This window comes from Neopelma chrysocephalum, unplaced genomic scaffold, assembly GCF_003984885.1.
Source record: "Neopelma chrysocephalum unplaced genomic scaffold, ASM398488v2 Primary Assembly neopelma1_23, whole genome shotgun sequence".
Lineage (NCBI taxonomy): Eukaryota > Metazoa > Chordata > Aves > Passeriformes > Pipridae > Neopelma > Neopelma chrysocephalum.
This window is the reverse complement of record NW_020897691.1, coordinates 16,425,650-16,445,027: the sequence shown is the minus strand read 5'-3', so window position 1 is coordinate 16,445,027 and position 19,378 is coordinate 16,425,650. Positions and strand designations below refer to the sequence as shown.

At 39.0% G+C, this 19,378-nt stretch overlaps 1 protein-coding gene across 1 annotated transcript in view; it reads right to left on the bottom strand.

Annotated features, from left to right (window-relative positions):
* ESR1 (estrogen receptor 1) overlaps positions 1-18,214 on the bottom strand; it is a 154,807-nt gene extending 136,593 nt beyond the window's left edge. Inside the window, 1 exon segment of the mRNA XM_027688528.1 lies at positions 18,175-18,214. Within this exon segment, the coding sequence (XP_027544329.1) occupies positions 18,175-18,199 (25 nt within the window). The 5' untranslated portion in view covers positions 18,200-18,214.
* Positions 18,215-19,378: the final 1,164 nt, after the last annotated feature.

The window sequence follows — 19,378 nt, the reverse complement described above, 5'->3', positions numbered from 1 at the left end:
TACTAATCTAATTTTTATCCCACCCATGCTCTCTAAAATAGAAATAATACTGCTCTCTTGTCCTTATTGATTGTGAAGTAATTATATCAGATCACCAAAATACTTACAGAAAATAAATAAACTTACTAAGTTTCTATAATATTTTAATAGCAACATTTAAGAGAAGGGCCTTACCACACATTACACAATGACAATGAAACATGGAATAGGTGCTCATCAGTTATGTCTCTTGTGTTTTATGCCAGAAAAAGAGATTTTATAAGAAATACCATGTAATCATGTAGTTAGAATTCTATCCTATACTACATATAAACAATAAAGCTGAACTAAGAATGAAATAGAAATTATTACAAATTTTTCAGCCTTCATATTTTTGCTCTGAAGTTCAGTACTTTTCTGGTGAACACATAACTGAAAATGTAATTAAAAGCATCTTTCTAATTAGCAGTAAGTAATCAAGTATCTATGCATATTTTGCTTTTGTTTTACTAAAATACAGTTTCACAGCTGAGGTAATGCTTTAATGTCAATGGAGAAAACACACTGTTTACCAGGCAACAGGCTGAACATGTGCCAACAGACAGCGTTTGACACTCTAAGGAGTGTTGTGATATGTGCCATTAAGTATCAAGTTGGATGACCATTTCTTTTAAAATGTCTTCAGAACTTCTTCTTCACTTGCAGTTGAGAAAGCCTATGGTCACCAAGAATTTATTTCAAACTGCTCTGTCTAGTTTCCTGCTTCTCTTCCTGAATCAAACCAGGAACTAAAAAAAAAATCATCCAAACCACTGAGATACCCAGATGACAGAGTTCAGTTTTCCAGGAAAGGATTGCATTTATACTGTACTGTGTTCAGATACATAGAGTAACAAATAATAGAAGACAATAGATTTTAGATAATCTGATGGTGACTTAAAGTTGACCCTTCAAAGAAAGATCATTTTTGACATATATAAAGACAGTTAAATTGAGGTACTGAATGCAACTAATACTGATTGCCTTCAGGGAAAAAGGACATGCACAAACATCATAGGTCAGTGTTTGCCCACTAGAAAGCCCTTTTACATCAATATGACCAGCAAAGTCAGACACAAATCATTGCTAAAAAGATCAACAGAGAAAATCTCCCTAATCTCGAGTAATGGCTTCAAGTCAAAACACTTCCATAACCATTTCTCCAGTCAATACTACAGTCATCTGCCTAGGACTCTACTTATGAAAGTGTTGCGCCTTTCTTTTTCCTTTGAAAAGGTTCAAAAAAGAAAAAAAAAGAAAAAAAAAGAGACTAAAGGCAAAGCCTTATGTGAAGAAAATATGTGTTTTAGACTTACAAATCCAGCATGCAACAATGACCATATCCTTCTTGCTGCCTGTTTTAAAGTTGCAATGCCATGGTCAGCAGTTTCCAACACCTCAAGAGGCCCACTGTCTTCAATGGGAACACAAGGTGGAATTTTGACAACATATTTCCTTTTCATAACGCTTTATTTTCTGACTTACAGCATTCTTGGCCTTCCATTTTTTTGTAGTTCCTTCATAAACCTAAGCTGCTACTTCAGTGGGACAAGAAATACTGTTGGCAGCAATACTGTTGCACGCTTTTTTGATCCAAGATTAAAATACACACACCTCTCAGAGTTTAACTGAGTTTTTTTAGATATGTTCCCTGATATGTATTACAGTACAGTTCAGTAGACAGTAGAGTCTGCTCTGTGGAAGGGGTGACACAGTAACTCTGTGAGAATCACCACCAGGACAGCAGGAATGTCTCAAGTCAGTATTGCTAATAGACTCTTCATAAAATTAAAGCACTCTCTTACTTATTTTCCTGCAATGTCAACATCCATGAACTGTGCCCATAGCCTCTTAGCTTGTAGTCCATTCATTCTTAAACAGGTAAATTAATTTTACTATATTAAAGGATATTCTTATTAGCAACTAATTTTTGGTTTCATTATTTTTTAATACAAAGTCAACTCCAACCCCCTCCACACTTGAAATGATTTTCAAATGCACACAAAAGACATGCAAGTGGGATAAGGTCCCCTAGGTAAAAAAAAAACCAACACAAACAAAATAAATAAAAAAAAAAACTAAAAAAAACCCCACAAAACATTGCAAAAGCCTTTGTGTAAATACATACATACATGCACAACTGTATATACACAAAGTTAGCAGGCATTGTACATGTCTGCGGGACATGCTCATATGCTACCTTGAAGGCAGCAATGACATATGCATTTAATCCTACACTGTTAGCAGTGGGAATAAGAAAATTATCATTTTAATGGCCACCTTTTCAAATCAGTTGTACTGCTTTTCAACAGTCAGTAAAATAATGTGGCATGTTAGAACAGGAAATCAGAAATCGTGATTAAAAAGGTGATTAAAACCTAGAAGACCAGGATTTAATTTTTGTAGTCTCAAATAACTACTACAGGGAAAATGGAGTTTTGAAAAAACTTGGCCCAGGTCCTACAAACCATCTGCTAATCAATTTTAGTTCATCAGAGACTCTAAAACACAAACAGATACGATATGCTCTCTGTGAATTTACTGATGCCTCCTTTGTACTCAGGCTATGTGAGTATGCATGTACACTATGTTTTTACTTTATAAAAAACTGACTAGGCTCACACACTTCCTTGCTCCTTACATGTTTGAGTGGACAGAGAAGGAGAAAAGGAATAATAGGTGTTATATTAACTAAACTGCTTCTGAGTATACATCTTGCCTAATATTTAAATGTAATAAAATTTCAAATAATAAAGACTTAAGAAAATATTTTTTCCAAAATCTCACCACTGTGAAAGCAACATAAAATCACACATAAATGTATACATATATTGTATTTACACATATTTTTAAATGTGGGTTTTATCTGGGAAATATAATATTTCTCTCCCATTTCATTTCATGTTGAAAGTTCTTTCCCCTAGGAAAAGAAATCATATTACCAGTATAAGATTCATCATCTCCCAGGGTAAACTTCCAGGCCTGAGCCCCATTTATCCATTCCTTCACTCAGCTAAGATGCATATACATACAAATTATACCAGAAATCAGTGCAGGCACATGTACACACTCCTTCCACCACTGAAACAATTTCTTTCAGAAATAAAACACTCAGAATTCAGAAGAGCAAAAAAAAAGTTTACATCAGGTTTCATGAGCCCTCTATATTGACCACTAAACCAACACAGATTATAATGAATATACCTATAGCACCCCCTGGCCTCCAGAATAAAGGGAGCTGATGCAAACATTGAGACTGTAATTCTTACAGAGAATTCCTCAGGAACATAATGAGAACCCAATGAATTATCACTGTGTGACCCTTTTTTTCTCTATAGAAGAACTCTGCAAAATGACTACTCTGGAGATTGAAGTCCATAATATGCACTCATACAAAATGTAAGGGAGAATACTTTCTTCATCCAATCCAGACAGAGATCCTACTACGCACAGTTGGCTATTCTTCCACTTCTTAATTACAGAATCACAGAACATGTTGAGTGGGAAGGCATCCATTAGGATTCTCAAGTCCAACCCTTAGCCCTCCACAGGACCATCCCCAAAAGTCACACCATGTGCCTGAGAGCATTGTCCAAATGCTTCTTGAACTCTGTCAGGCCTGGTGCTGTGACCACTTCCCTGGGGAGCCTGTTCCAGTGCCCAACCACCCTCTGGGTGAAGAATCTTTTTTGAATATCCAGCCTAAACCTCCCCTGACACAAGTTGAGGCATTTTACTTGGGTCCTGTCACTGGTCATCACAGAGAAGAGATCAGTGCCTGCACCTCCTCTTCCCCTCACGAGGAAGTTGTAGACTGGGATGAGATCTCCCCTTAATCTCCTCTTCTCCAGGTTCTGAACAGACCAAGTGACCTCAGCCACTCCTCATATGGCTTCCCCTCAAGGCCCTCCACCATCTTTGTTGCCCTCCTTTGGACACTCTCTAATAGCTTGATATCTTTCTTATATTGTGGTGCCCCAAACTGCACACAATATTCAAGGTGAGGCCACACCAGTGCAGAGCAGAGTTAAGACAATCCCCTCCCTCGACTGGCTGGTGACACTTTGCCTGATGCCCCCCAGGACATGGTTGGCCCTCCTGGCTGCCAGGCACTGCTGACTCATATTCTGCTTGCTGTCGACCAGGATCCCCAGACCCCTTTCCATGGCATTGCCTTCCAGCATCTCATTCCTCAGTCTGTAGGAAAATCCAGGGTTGCCCCATCCCAGTTGCAGAATCCAGCACTTCCCCTTGTTGAACTTCATGTGGTTGATGATTGCCCAGCCTTCTAATTTGTCGAGGTCTCTCTGCAGGGCCTCCCTGCCTTTAAGGGAGTCAACAGCTCCTCCTAGTTCTGTGTCATCTGCAAACTTGCTTAGTATCCTTTCCAGTCTTGTGTCCAAGTCACTTATGAAGATGTTGAAGAGCACAGGGACTAAGATTGAGCCCTGCAGAACCCCCCCAGTGGCAGGTCACCAGTCTGATGTTACCTCATTCACTATTACCCCATTACTATTTCTGTGCTTGACCCGTGAGCCCATTGCTTACCTACCACATGATGTGTTTATCCAGCTGTGGATAAACATTTTGTCCAGAAGGATCCTGTGAAAGACAGTAGTGAAAGCTTTACTGAAATCCAAAAAGATTACATCAACAGACTTCCCTTGATCAACTAGATGATCAAGGAAACCAGGTTTGATAAGCAGGACTTTTCTCTCATGAAGCCATGCCGGCTGTGACCAATGACTGTGTTGTATTTCAGGTGTTTTTCAATACCTCCCAGAATAATCTTCTCCATAACTTTACCTGGCACTGAAGTGAGACTGACAGGCCTGTAGTTTCCAGGGTCCTCCTTCTTGCCCTTCTTAATAATCGTGACTGCATTCGCCAGCTTCCAGTCAGCTGGGACCTCTACGGATCCCCAAGACCTCTCAAAAATCATTGAGAGAGGTTTTGAGATGACATCAGCAGCTCTTTGAGGATTCTGGGATGAATCCCATCAGGCCCCATAGATTTGTAGGGATCCAGCTGGAGCAGCAGATCCCACACAATTTCAGGGTTGACTAGGAGCTGATCATTCTCACAGTCATGATCCTCCAGCTTAGGGCACTGACACCCCTTTGGTCCATCATCTGCATTGAAGACATAGACAAAGAAAGCATTAAACACCTCTGCCTTGTCTCTGTCCCTGTTTGTGAGGTGACCATCCTAATCCTGTAACAGGCCAATGGTATTTCTATGCTGCCCAAGGTAAACAATATACTTGAAAAAACTCTTTCTATTGTCCCCCACATTTCTGGCAGCTTCAACTCCAGCTGAGGTTTGGCTGCACGAATTTTCTCCCTACAGCAGCAAGCAACATCTCTGAATTCTTCCCATGTCATTTGACCGCAGGTTCCACTGCGCATACATCTTCTTTTTTTGCCTTATTTTCAAGAGGAGATTTCTGTTCAGTTAAGCGGACTTCTGCCTTGTCTTCTTGACTTCCAACATTTGGGAATTCCCTAAGCAGCCTGAAGTCTGCTCTCCTCATGTCCAGACTTGAGGTTTTGATGGCACTTTTCCTCCTGTCAACGCAGATTTTAAACTTGATAACCTTGTAGCTGCTGTATCCCAGACGGTTACAATCACCACTTTGCTCACGAGGTTGCAATAACAACATTGGAAAAAACAAATAAGGAATCTGTGGATCTCCCCGATACACACTATTAAATATTCAGGATAATAGAAGGAAGAGTGGAACTAAAAACCAAAATGCCTTGAGAAGTTGATTCTGTTTCTGATTCATCCACAGTGACACTACAGAAAGCATTGCTTTTTTTTCCCCCCATTAGTAAAAGATGTTGCTAAGGGTACCCAGCCAAACAAACAGGCAAGAGAAGGGGGGGCAGGGGAAAACAAACAAGCAAAAATGGCTGGAAATAAAAAAAAAATCACAAGGTATGCAGAGAGTGCTTCCATCTGAGAAGATTGACACAAAAGCTGTTTTGCAAACAACTAGAAATCTTTTAAAAGGTAGACAGCCTTTTAAAGACAACAGTAAACTGAAGACATAATGTTAAAACATTCAAGGATGTGTCTATTAACAGGACAGCTGTGTTCAGTAATACTCATACAACAAGGCTTCACATTACTATAGCACTACCAGCATGAAAATGTCAAGAAATTTGTCAATATTCATTAATTAATGGCATATCACACCCATTTAGCACTACCCCTGCCTAAGTCAGAAATCACAATGAGGAAGGCTCCTGGGAATCCCCTAGTTGTCAGCAGAGCCAGAATTAGTGAGGGGTCAGTGGGACATGAGTAGTAGAGAACAAGAGCTAGGCACAACCTGTGCATGTGAAAAGGATCCAGGAAAATTCACTTTCTAGTCCTGTGTTTCAGTCAGAAAATCTATCTTCTTCCTATACACTGCTCACTTTCATAAATTATAATCTAGTACGAGGGGTATCCAGGTGGATTTTCTAATAGGTAATCTCTGCCTTGAAAGTTACCTAGAGAATTACGTCTTTTCTAATGGCTAATTATCTCCTCTTAAATATTTGCACCTTTTTTTCCAAGCTTTCGACCTTAATGTATTTTCATCTGATATCTCAAGGATATTTCTATTATGAAACTATTACTCATATACAGAAATTAATAAACCATGACCATTTATAAGGCTGATTGCCTTTCGCTGATACTAAGTCAGATGTTCTCCTGGAGTTCTCCAACAACTTAAGGGTTGGTTTAATCCACAGCAACAGACTACAGCTTTTCCAAAGCAAAATCCCCTAAAGCACATACAGTGCGCAGGCGAGGTTCCTCAGCACCAGCTGTCTTTGCTTACTGGACCTGTTGCTATCCCACTGCACTACTTGTGCAATGTGGACCAATCACCCTGTATGTGGCCAAAACTAAACTGACCAAATTGCCCAGATTACCCTAGACCAACATCTTTTTTAACAGTGTTTTGCCCTCTGCAACCTTTGAGCAACACTTTGTAACTTCCTCACAAAACAGGTTTTATTTTGTGCCTTCATTGAAACAGAAGTTCCCTTGGCATAGAAGGCATAGAAGTTGTGGATGTCCCAACCCTGGCAAGTGTTCTAGGCTAGGTTGGATAGGGCTTTGACTAACCTCATCTAGTGACAGGTGTTCCTGTCCACGGCAGGATGGTTGGAACTAGACAATTTTTAAGGTCCCTTCCAATCCAGAAATACTGCCTCTACTCTCAATAGTGAAACATGCTTCTTCCATTTCTTCACTTTTCTATTCTTGTTATTTCCAACTTTCTAGTTGCAGCAGGCTCACAGAAGAAACATATAAAGCAAGCATGTGTCTCGTTTGTCAGATTTTACAAATACTTCAGGTCTTCGTATACCAAAACATTCAGCTTCCAGCTATCTTTACATGAAACAAGCCATTATGGAATTTTTAAAAAGTGATTCAGGTAAAAGATGACACCCTCTTCTGTACCCATAAAAGAATAATCTCAAAAAAATCTCATGTGTATAAGTTCAACCATCTTTACTGTTTTCCAAACTCATATGCTTTTTTAGGAAAAATTCTATCGAAAGGTGCCAGGGCAACCCTTTAATAACCTAAGTAAAACACACAGAAATCTACACTGAATGCAAATTTGAGAAACAAAGATAATTTGAATATAGCAATACTTTTCAGAGCAAAAGCTAAATAAAGTTTCAGGTCTGAAAGGAAAGATGCTGAGGGGACAGTATGGGTGTAAGAGCCTGCCCTGGTTCCAGCCAGGACAGGTTTAATTTTTGTAGTAATCAGAAGGGGGCATGGCTAGGACCCAGAGGTTATTCTATACCACCGCATGTCATTTTCTGGGAGAGGAAAGCCTACCTTTCATGGTAGGCATAGCATGATAGAGGGAGCGGTTGGGTACTGCATATTGTCGGGGGATTTCCTTGTGAATCATTCATTTCCTATACCCTCTGTCATTAGTATTGTTGCTATTACTGTGCCTTTTCTTATCTCATTGCTGTTTCCAGTATTTTCTTCTTATCTCAACCCATGATCTTCAGCTTTTGTGCCTCCAATTCTCCTCTTCATCCTTCTCCATGCCTCCACAGGGGCACATGGAGAGTCTCAGTGGGAGCACTAACTTGGGGTGTACCATTCCTAAACCACGACAGAGCCAAGCAGCGTCTCTCCAAAACTAACTTCTTGATATATGACATTAGCTCTGTGCATCTTCATTACAGAGAAGAACATTTAAATATGAATGTGCACACACACATATATATATGAATATATTCATTATAGAATGAAGTCTAAGTTTTTCACAGTACTTGTTCAGACTCAAAGGAAGCAGTTGTTCTCCAAAGAAAAAAAACAAGTTACTTCAAAGGTAATTAAAAAAAACTGCAGCTTTGTGATTCACTTCTTTCACACAGATTTTGTGGCAGTTTGACTTACTTTGAAGTGAGAATAAGCTTCAGAAATCGAAGGCTCTTAAATTGTACTGAATTATGCTTTTGACTTTTGTACTATCTGAAAACAATTTTGCAACCAAAACCATGAAATTAATCCAAGTTTCCTAAACTATTCAACACTGAGAAAATAGTCAGAAACATCTCCAACATCTGAAGATTTCACTGTTCTGGCTATGCTTCTCCTCCCTGCTCAGGACAATATGTGCAAACCTTCCTGCCACTCACAAGATGTGATGTGATGGAGCTGGTAGCTGCAGGTTCTAGGGAGACCTCCCAGCAATCTCTGCCTTCAGCAGACCCTCTAAGTGAGAGGAGCAAGGGCTATCCATGAAGGAATCAGGAGTAGCACACATGAAGGGAGCTACCACACAGGACAGACAGTGCAGTCTTGGTCAGAACTGTCACCAGCGGAGAAGGTGCAGAGAACATGAAGGGACAGTGATGAGTATAGAGCCTGGACAAAAGGAGATAGAGAGCAAAAAATAAAACAGATGTCAATGAGGAGGAAATAAGCAAGAGGAAAAAGAGCAGGGACTATCAGCCAGTAGAAAGCCCATCCTTCAAAGGGACCAAAGAGTTTCCTCCCAAACCGTTCATGGAGTGGTAACTGAAACTTTATGTTGAAGGGAAATAGTGTGGAAACACATAACTAACAGTGCTGCACCCTGTGGACTACGTCTTACAGCAGCACAGCTGAATTTGCCTTCCAGCCTGAGCCAAGCCAGAGCATGTACCACAGCATCCTCATAGCAACGCTGCGAGCAGTTCAGCTCAGCCAGTGGTGAATTCTTCTTCCATTTCCCCCTGCTTTCAGGACAAGGAAGGCTCCAAGACAAGCAATATTACTTCAAGTTTTCTTCACAAGCATTTGCTATGTTACATTCTGCAGAAAGGATGGGCTTGCCAGCAGACTGCAAGAAATCCTTCACCAGGATGGAGGAGGCCCATATGTCTTCTTTAGCCTTCACATTGCCTTATAAACCAACCCAAACAGAAAGCAAAACATGACACAGACAGGGGAGGTTCCTCTACCTCATAGGCTGACACATCTGGATCAACTAAGATAACAAAGTTGTTGTTTCAAATACATGCCATCAACAGAAAGAAATCAACTTTCCTGTTCTGTTTACCAAGCAATAGTGAAGAAAATTGCTGAAACCAAACAATCATGTTCTTTTATTACTATTTTATTTTAATTAAGTACTTCCAGAACAAGGTAATATCCTTCAAAGGTAGAAAACAACTTAGAGAAGTGAGTATTTTGCTACTTCAACTTAACAGTCATTTTAGGATGAACAGAACAGCTCTGTTATGAGGATGGGAGGGAAGAAGGGATGGGGGAGAAAAGAAGGAGGGATGGAAAACAGAAGCAAAATAAGCTTTCATCAAATAGGAAATAACGTCAATGTTCTCATTTACCAGACAGGATAAGATTCATGGCTTAATGTTCATGAGTGTCAATGATTTTTCAAGCATCTATGAACTCAGACAATGCAGAAGAGTGAAAGCACTTTGTATCGGCTCTTTATTTCACCTGTACTATTTTTTTATGTTCCCACTGACTGCTTTTTCTAACATATCAGTATGAACAGTTCCATGAAGGTAAAGAACAGGCTACAAAAACATTACCAATCAATGTATCCACAGAGTTTTCTTAATTCCAATATTATAACTCAGAAGTTATAGGAGAAATAAGAAAAATAAAGGCGTTAGTGACTGCATTCCTAATGATTCTAGTGGTACATATCTCTTCAACAGAACAAATACTTTCTCAAGGTAGGCTGTTTTAATACTAATATGACACTGTAAATGAATACAGTGTCAAGAACTGTAACTTTTGTAATGTGAGTCATTCTCCAGAGCCATAAACTGCAGGGAAAGATGCAAAAGACTGAAAAATGAGGACTGGGAAGAAGAGAAGCCAAAAAAGGAAACTGCATGAGAGATGTGGGATGTGTAGACAAGGTAAGGAAACAATATAAAAAGAAGAATGAGTGATAAGAAAGCAAAACCCAAGATAAAAGTGGTCATAAAAAAAGAAAGCAGCAGAAACTAGGGCCTAGATCCAGAAAAGCTCTTATGTTCTTAATTTCAAGTATGTTACTAAATATATGGAGCACACTAGAAATAAAGTTAGTGATATATGTTGAAAGACAGGAATTTACAATCAAGGAAAGAAAAGTAAAAAATCAAAGAGCAATAATATCCAAAGAAAGAAGAAAAGAGTTTGGTAGAAGACTAGAGTGAAACTAAACACAGAACGTGAGCCATCCTTTTCATAGGGTGCTTTCTTCTGAGTTTTCAGTGTTAAAGAATCTGTGGATACCTTAAAAATCATACAAAATAATTTCTCAAATCAAAATGTGCTAGAACCACCTTAGGGAAATTACATATAATTTGATAAAAGAAGAAGAGATAACAATTTAACAAAAAAGTTTACAATCACAGAGATGCAAATGATTAACAATTTGACTGCAACAAGTTGTAAATGCTTGAAGTTCAAATCATATATATATATATATATGATTTCTCATTTTAAAGGGGCAGTTTCACAGGTATGAAAGCAACAAGAATTAAAATCAATTGAGAGCAAACATTTGCCTAGAGAGTATGAAAGGTAATTGAAAAAATTTTAAGCATACTTTACTGGCTCCTGGCAAAAATGTAAGATATTATTTGAAGCAGATCTTCAAAAAAACCCTGAAGCTGCTGCTTTAATGAGCACAATAAAAGACAAAATATAACTCTGACAGACTGAATATAAAAATGCAGTAAGCCAATCCAAAAAAAAAAAAAAAAAGGTTTGAGAAGTAACTTGCAAGGGTTTGGGGTTTTTTTTATGTTAGGGTACTAAGGGTGAGGGCCAACCATGATGAGTTGGAAAAGGATTTCACAATATAAAGTATGGGAAGAAATAGCAGCTGGGATTTGATAAAGATTTGAAGGTTGAAGAGTATATTAAACAAATTATGGCTAAAATTTCAACTCATTTAAAACAAAAAAAAAACCCAAAACAAACAAATAAACAAAAGAAACCCCACAAATATGAGAGGAAGGCTGAATACTCCTTATAAATACCTCAGGCATAAACATTAAGACCTAAAAGCTATTTAAGACAAAGAAAGGAAGTTAGCACTGCAAATAAATTTAATATGGAAATGACAAGCTTCTCATCTGACAGAGCAGTGAAGCTCTAGATCAGCCTGTCCATGAGAGGAAAAAAGCCTAACTGGGCTTTGAGATAAATGTGGATAAGCACCGTGAACAAATTACATGATCTGGTTGCTATGACAGCTCAGTACTGAGTTAGCCATCCAACCTAGACTGGATTCAACAAATGAGACTGTTGCAAAAACTTACCAGAATGCATCAGATACACTATGGGTTGTGTCTTTGCAGAAGCAAGTCCTAATGCATTATCTATGCAGAAATAAGTTTCTGCTTAATTCAAAATGTTTCTGCTTCTCTTTAGATCAAGAGAGGTGAATTGCTTTGTGTGCAAGAAGCCCTGAAGTAACACACACTACACTTCAATCACTAGAGACATATTTAGATTGAAAGGGGTTTTTTTGAGAGAAAGAATGTTCCACTTATATCCAAAATGTCTGTTTTTCCCTCTGATTATGTTTCTATAAGAGCAGAGGTGGCTCTAAAGCCTGAAAGTCCAGTCTTTAGAAAGTTATTTCTCTTGTCAGAGTAGATACAGTGCTGAGACAAATTAGTGACTGGTTAGTGAGCTAGACCAGGGAAGGATATTGGTTAATAAAAATAATCTGTATCTATGTTATCGGCTTTGTACACAGCAGTACTGAGGTTTTATTGGCCTGGTTTGTAGAGCAGCTGGGATGTACACAAACCAAATTCCTTTTGGGGTAAACTGAAATCCCTGCTCCAAAAGTGTGCCAAACACAAACTGACTCCCCACAGGGACGTTAGGCTCTGAACATAAGACTGATTCTTTGGGCACTCTCAAGCTATGTGTCTGGCATTATATGCCAACTAGGACAACAGGCCCTCACTGTCCCACCATAGACATTTACAGGGATGGATGCCAATGTCTGGAAATCCACCAGGAAGACCATGCCAGAAGATCAATGCATAACAGGCATGGTCCTCCCCCACTCCTGATATCCAAAGGGGAGGACTTAAACCAACCCAGTATTTAGCAGAACCAGAAGACAGACTGTTTGTTTTACATTGGCAGCAGGTTGGGTTGGAGGGTTGGCTAACACCAACATATCTGATATGGGCTCAATTCATAACATATACATTTCTCCAGCACAAAAATTTTACCTTGAACATAATGAGATGTAAAATGTTTTGTCTGGTTTTCAATCCTTTAAGTTACCAAAGATCAAATTTGCTGAACAGTTTGTCTTACTTGCTTTAGTGTAATCCCTGAGGGGGAAAAATTAGTTGCTTTTGCCTATTGCTTTTTTAAAAGAGAAAAAATATCATAATTGACTCGACATCTAATTCATGAAGTTTCCTGAGTCTCTCTTGACTCAGCTTTCTCTGGATTTTTCTGTTTCATTTTTAAAGGCATTTCTACAAGTACATCCTTCACGTTGCTAGGTTTCAAGAGAAAAGAAATAAAGGAAGAAAACAAATCAATATTTTTTTAAAAGACAGGTTTTTGTCAAAAGTGCAAAAGGAATTATGGAAGTAATCTTCTGTTACATATGTGTCAACCTTCCTTTTTCTCTAAATTTATTTTTCCATTGTTTGTGATGGACACTTTGCATACAAAACTGTGCCAGTGAGCATGAGTAATGTGGGTTCACCCTGGTTGAACGCCAGGGGCCCACCTAGCCGCTCTTCCAGTGGTGCCCTTCCAGCTGCACAGGGGAGAGAGTAAGGTGGGAAAAGAAAACCCCACAAAACGTGGGTTGCGATAAGGCAGTTTATATTTATGCAAAAAAGAAAGCAAAAGCAGCATCTGCGCGCACAAAGCAGAAGTCAGCAGTTAAATCTCTACTTCCCATAAGCAGCAATGGTCAGTCACTTCTCTGAGAAGCAGGGCTCCAGCACACGTAACGGTGGTCAGCAGGCAGTCATCAGAGATAATGAGTGCCTCCAGTCCTGCTCCTTGCCCCAGCTTTTATATCTGGGTTGATGTCATATGGTATGGAATATCACCTTGGTCAGTGTGGGTCTACTTGTGTCCCCTATCAGGATCTCACCCTCAACTGAAAAAGGAATGTTACAGTGCTGTGCTCAGCAGTAGCCAAAACATAGGTGTGTTATCAACACTCCTCTAGCTGCCAATGCAGAGCATGGCATCTTGAGGGCTGCTATGGGGAAATAAGTTCTGGATCAGCCAGACCCACCACAAGTAAACACTTTATTAAGAGAAAGACTATCCAATAAAAAATTAGCTGTTAATGAAATAATTATGAGCTCACTCGATTCATATGACAAAATCTGATTTAATTTCATTTTTCAATGCCCTCTGGCTTTAAAGTCTGTGCATGTGTATGTATGAGCAATCTCTTGTGTGTCTAGCAACCAGGCATTAGCATGTCTTATCTCAAACATTCTGTCAGGACAGGAAAGGTGTGATAGGAGGAGAGGGCCAACTTCCTGCTCACCAGTCTCATCTCCCTCCTCAACACACTTCCTGGAGAAGGGCTCAAAGGGCTGGCTGTGCATGTGTGAACAAAATGGTGGGAAAAATCTAGTTTACATAAGAGGCTGCATGAGGTTAGGTATAAAGGAAAGCACATTGGGCCGCCTTGCTCTCTTTTTTCTCTTTCTCTTTCATTCTCATTGTTTACCCCAGGTCCGGACCATTCACACAGCAGACCAACAGGGGATCTAAGGACTGGTGATATTCTTTGTTCTCTCTCTCCCTTTTCTGTCTTTCTTTTTCTCCTCCCTTGCTTTGCCTGGGCAAAGCATGGCTTTCATACTGTACTCCATACTGAAGTACGTCATGGGAGTGGGGAGCTTGTAGAAGTGTTTTGTGGCTTGTGAACCAGCATCCTTGAGAAGTTTGTTGTGGGATGAGAACTTACTGCCATGTACTGCACTAAATCCAAGGGCTTGTTAGCCACCATTTTTTAGAAAGTGTGTTGTAAGAATTTAAGGGCTTGTTAGCCAACTGTCTAAACAGTGGGCTGGTTGCCAGAGTTAAGCCAACTATATAATAAAGCACAAGAGTTTCCTGACTCATGGTCTGGCATCTTCACAGATATTCACAGAATGTTCTGGAAGGGACCCACAAAGATCATCAAGCCCAACTCTTAAGTGAATGGCCTGTATGGAGATTGAACCCATGACCTTGGTATGATTAGCACCATGCTCTAACCAACTGAGCCAACCCCCTCCCCCAACTGGTCATTGTTCAGCCTGGTGAGAATTTACAACAAACATTGCACCCCTGCCAATGGGTCATGGCACCGGTACACCAGCATATACAGAAACATCATCAGAAAAAATTCAGATCTGACCAATTTTGGCTTTATGGTGTCTATGTTTAGCTGCCATAGAATCACAGAATCATAGAATCAGCTGGGTTGGAAGGGACCTCCGAGATCATCAAGTCCAACCCTTGATCCACTACCGCTGCAGTTGCTAGACCATGGCACTAAGTGCCACATCCAGTCTCATCTTAAAAACCTCCAGGGATGGAGAATCCACTACTTCCCTGGGCAGCCAATTCCAATGTCTGATTACCCTCTCTGTAAAGAAATTCTTTCTAATATCTAACCTAAACCTCCCCTGGCACAACTTGAGACCATAGATGATATAAGGACTGAATACACAGTTACAATAGTCCCCAAGCTAATATAGCAACTCTAACCCGTAACTGCTGTGCTATTGAAAGCCATAAAAACTGTCAACGAAAGCTCTTTAGAACTGAATAGATACAAAACTAGTAGTTCTATATAGAATTGTAATTGGACTCTTTAAAAAACAAAATATTTGAAACGTATCTACATAATTCCAGCCTTGTTTCATTGCAGATTATTCTCCTTTAACTATTCCATTTTTTAAAATAATCAAACACAAATTATATTTTTAGTACCTATAGAACTTTGCACTAAAACTATTGGTTCTATCTGCACACTAATAAAAATACAGAAAAATGCCACAAAAAATATTTTCAAGATCAAATATTACTTCCACTTTAAAAAATACGCAAGTTTTATCATTTAGATTTTAGACCGTACTTCAGTGGTGAACTGACAATATTCTGGGTTTTTGTCTGCAGTAAGTAATGGTAACAACAGAAATTATTAAAAAACAAAGAGGTGAAAGAAGTCCTGCACACAGTCCGCTATCGCTTGCTTGGCACTGACATTTCAGGTGGTATGTATTAGGCAATGCCAGCAAGACAAGCATGGCCATTGCTCCAAACAAATGGTTAATGACTGAACTGAGGCAGCAAAATGACATGGTCTAAAATTCAAGAGTGGAAGTCTAAGATTAAAGTCTACACATGACTTCTGATCTCCCCCTAAAGTAGCGGTGCTGTCTACCGCTCCAAATGGTCGCGGGGAAATTCTCAGAGACTAACAGCTGTGGGTGGGAAAGACCTCAGGGCCCCCATCCTCTAGTACAAGCCCCTGCTCAAGCAGGGTCACCCACAGCAGGTTACTCAGGGTCATAGCTGTGTCCAGTTGAGTTCTGAAAATCTCCAACAATGGACACTCCACAACCTCTCTGGAAACCTGCACCACTGGTTGACTGTCCTCACAGTAAAGCTTTTTACTGAATGTATTCCCTTTTTTTATTATGTTATGTTCTTTTTCAGAAACAAAGATGACAGATGAGCATGAATGAAGCAAATAAGCCAGTAGACAAAACAAAACAAAACCATACAACCATGCAAAGAAGAGACAGAAGTGATAAAACAGATCCTCTAATTTTACTCACTGTATTTTACCAAGTGCAATTCTCTGGTTACCACAGAAATTGGCACAATTCTTAAGCTGGAGACTTGTGCTCACAAGCCCAAGCATTAAGTTGTGGGAAGCAACAGGGAATCCAGCTCTGAGGTGCAGTCTCAAAATTCCCATTATGTGTGCAACAGTACTGTGCAAACTCATGAAGCAAAGGCAAATAGACCACGCTGGGTCAGTAATTGGATTATAATGTGATAAACAAACTTCTTTTTTTTTTTAAATCAGTATAAACGACCTTCAGTGTTGCACTTGCTTCACTTTATCATCGAAACCAACCACATAAACCTTTAAAAAAAAGTTCTGAAAGATTGGCTCATAAGTTTCATCCAGTTTGCACAATGAGGATTGCTTTTTCTAATTGCTTTCTGTTTCTGAGTCAGATATTTACATATAGATTCTGTTGCGCTTATGACACTGCAGCAATTCAACAAACACAGAATTTGGGACTTCTCTTTTTCAGCGCCAGTGATGATGAGAGGAACTGCACCAAACACCTAACATGCTCTTTGTACTTCAGCGCAACCATTAAGTAAAATTTCTCTGTTCAAAAGTAATGCGGGGCAGGGGGGAAAGAGAAGAAAGATTTCCAACAGTCCTTCATTTAATGCCTGATCATTAGGATATAGATCAGCAACATAAAGAAAATAAAGAAATGTGCAGTAATGGCCTCAGCACTTTAAAGTGATGTGATATGGGGTCCAGGCTACAGGTCATGAAAGGAAATCAGAAGATTCCAGATTATTTCATTACACCTGTTTTCCAAGGCATATCACTTAGGGACACAAATTTAAAATAAGCTTAGAAATACTTAAAAGATAACTCCAAAACACAAAAGGAGACTCCAAAGGAAACTCCAAAGGAAGCATATGTAGTTTATAAGAGTGAAAAATAAAAACAAATAAAATAAAAACAAAAGCCAAACCCCCACAATTAAACAGAAATTAAGTAAAACATACCTATTTCCTACTATGGGGGAGAATGATTTCTAAAAAATCATTTTTATCCAATTAAAAAAATATATAGTTAAATCAGACAAAACCATTACTCAGTAGTAATTACTAGGTAAATTTTAACAACTGAGTTCTGAGCCTGTGTTAAAAAATAGATAAGACTCTTACTTTGTACCAGGAAGCGCCCCTACAATAAAATGATAAATCTCACTAAATACATTATTTCAACATCATATACTCTAAGTATTGCTCAGCACCAGCTGAGATCAAAATACAGTATTTCCCTTCATTCATACCAGAAAAATGATACACTGTCTTGGGTACCTGACTGCCCTTTAATTGAAAGAAGTCCTTTCCCCATTATGTCTCAGCAAATTGGTAAAAGCACCAGCTTGTGAGTGCAGATAATCTTGTTTACTATTTTCCTTCTACCTAAATGATCAATTTTGACTAAGGAGCTGGGGGAGGAGGAGGGGGTCACATCATTCTTTCTGAACGGCAGCACAGGATTTTTGGCACTGTCTATAGCACATGCTAAATAAAGTACTACTACACCTGAAATATTCACCTTAAAACATACTTTAGTCAACACTTGCAATGCCTTTGGTCTGTTTTCTGTAGCTTTTTTAGGCTTCTTAACGACACTGCAGGACACAGGAAAAAAGGAACATAGTAAGAAAAGTAACATTTGAAAGAGGAAAAAATAAATCCAAACCAAAACATCTAACTTCTAAGCATTTCCATAGGTATTCCTAGGTGTGCCCAGCAAAGGTTCAGGGTAAAAGCGGCATTTAAAATTGAGTGTGAGGGACAGAAACTGCAAAAACCAAGAGGTTTTTTCTGACTTACATTGCTCCCAGCAGGCTGTTGCCATTCCCTCTGCGGGGCTCTCACTGGCCAGGGGGATCACATGACACCGGGAACCAAAATAGAAAAGTCTTGGGAGCAAGGAAGCTGAACCAGAAACACATTTACCAGAAAAGACATATTGCAGGCACAATAACACACCCTTAGGAGCAAAAGGTGATAAACTTACATGGGAACCTAGGCTGTGCTGAAAAATGGATAATGCCTTGAACTTTGCAATCTGGCATCAGCTACCCTTTCAATACATGGGAAGTGTTCTCTGCCATAAATCTCAGCCCATGTCTCTATACATAATTAAACCTGTTAACTGCTCTAGTAAATCTCAATAAATTATCAGACCTTAAAAGAATATAAGATCTATGAAATTTTAAAATAAATCTATTGCAGTTTAAAAATAAACTCCCACCATTGGAACCACTTTCATTTTCAGGCTAAGGTTTCTAGTAGTTTGTTTGTAGAGAGGAAGCAATTTTTTGAAAAGCATATGCTCTTAAGATAATTGGGCAAGCTGTAAACACATTTTGAAGATTGCTTTCAATTTTTTCATAAGTAAAAAATATGGTTGCATACCATGTAAAACATGCACCATAAAACTGCAGTTATAAAAAGACAGAAGGTGCAAAGAATCTGAAGCAAAAGCTGAACAGATGAGTTAGTGACCAAATGCAAGTTCTGTACGACAATAAAATATAGTCTGATTTTAAGGTTGCTGTTTAGTTATCCCTCTTAGAAGAGCTTATAAGCTTGAAAAGCTTATAGAAAATAGGTTCCAGCAAAATACTGTTCTTAGGATTACAGGAGACACATGTTACCTTTTGTAACAGTTAATTTTTTCACCATTTACTGGTTCATTGGAAATCAGATTATTACCATTTTATGTTCTATAAAATTTCAAGCATTTCCTTGTTTCTAGTGATTGTCAGGACATTTATTGTAGACAGAGAGTTTACTGAAAAATGCAAACAGCAGTAGAGAAACTGCAACCAAGGAAAAGAGAAATATCCTGCATATTTTAACAGGACAAGGACAGGAAACAATTTCTTGTTATAATCCTTAAATGCAATCACCATCACTTTGCAGTCATAAGGCAAAAATATTCAAAATCCCACCCTTTCAATGCAAATGGCTCACAAGGACTTCTGGATAAACACAGGAGTAGAGACTCCAATGCAAAATCCTACATAGC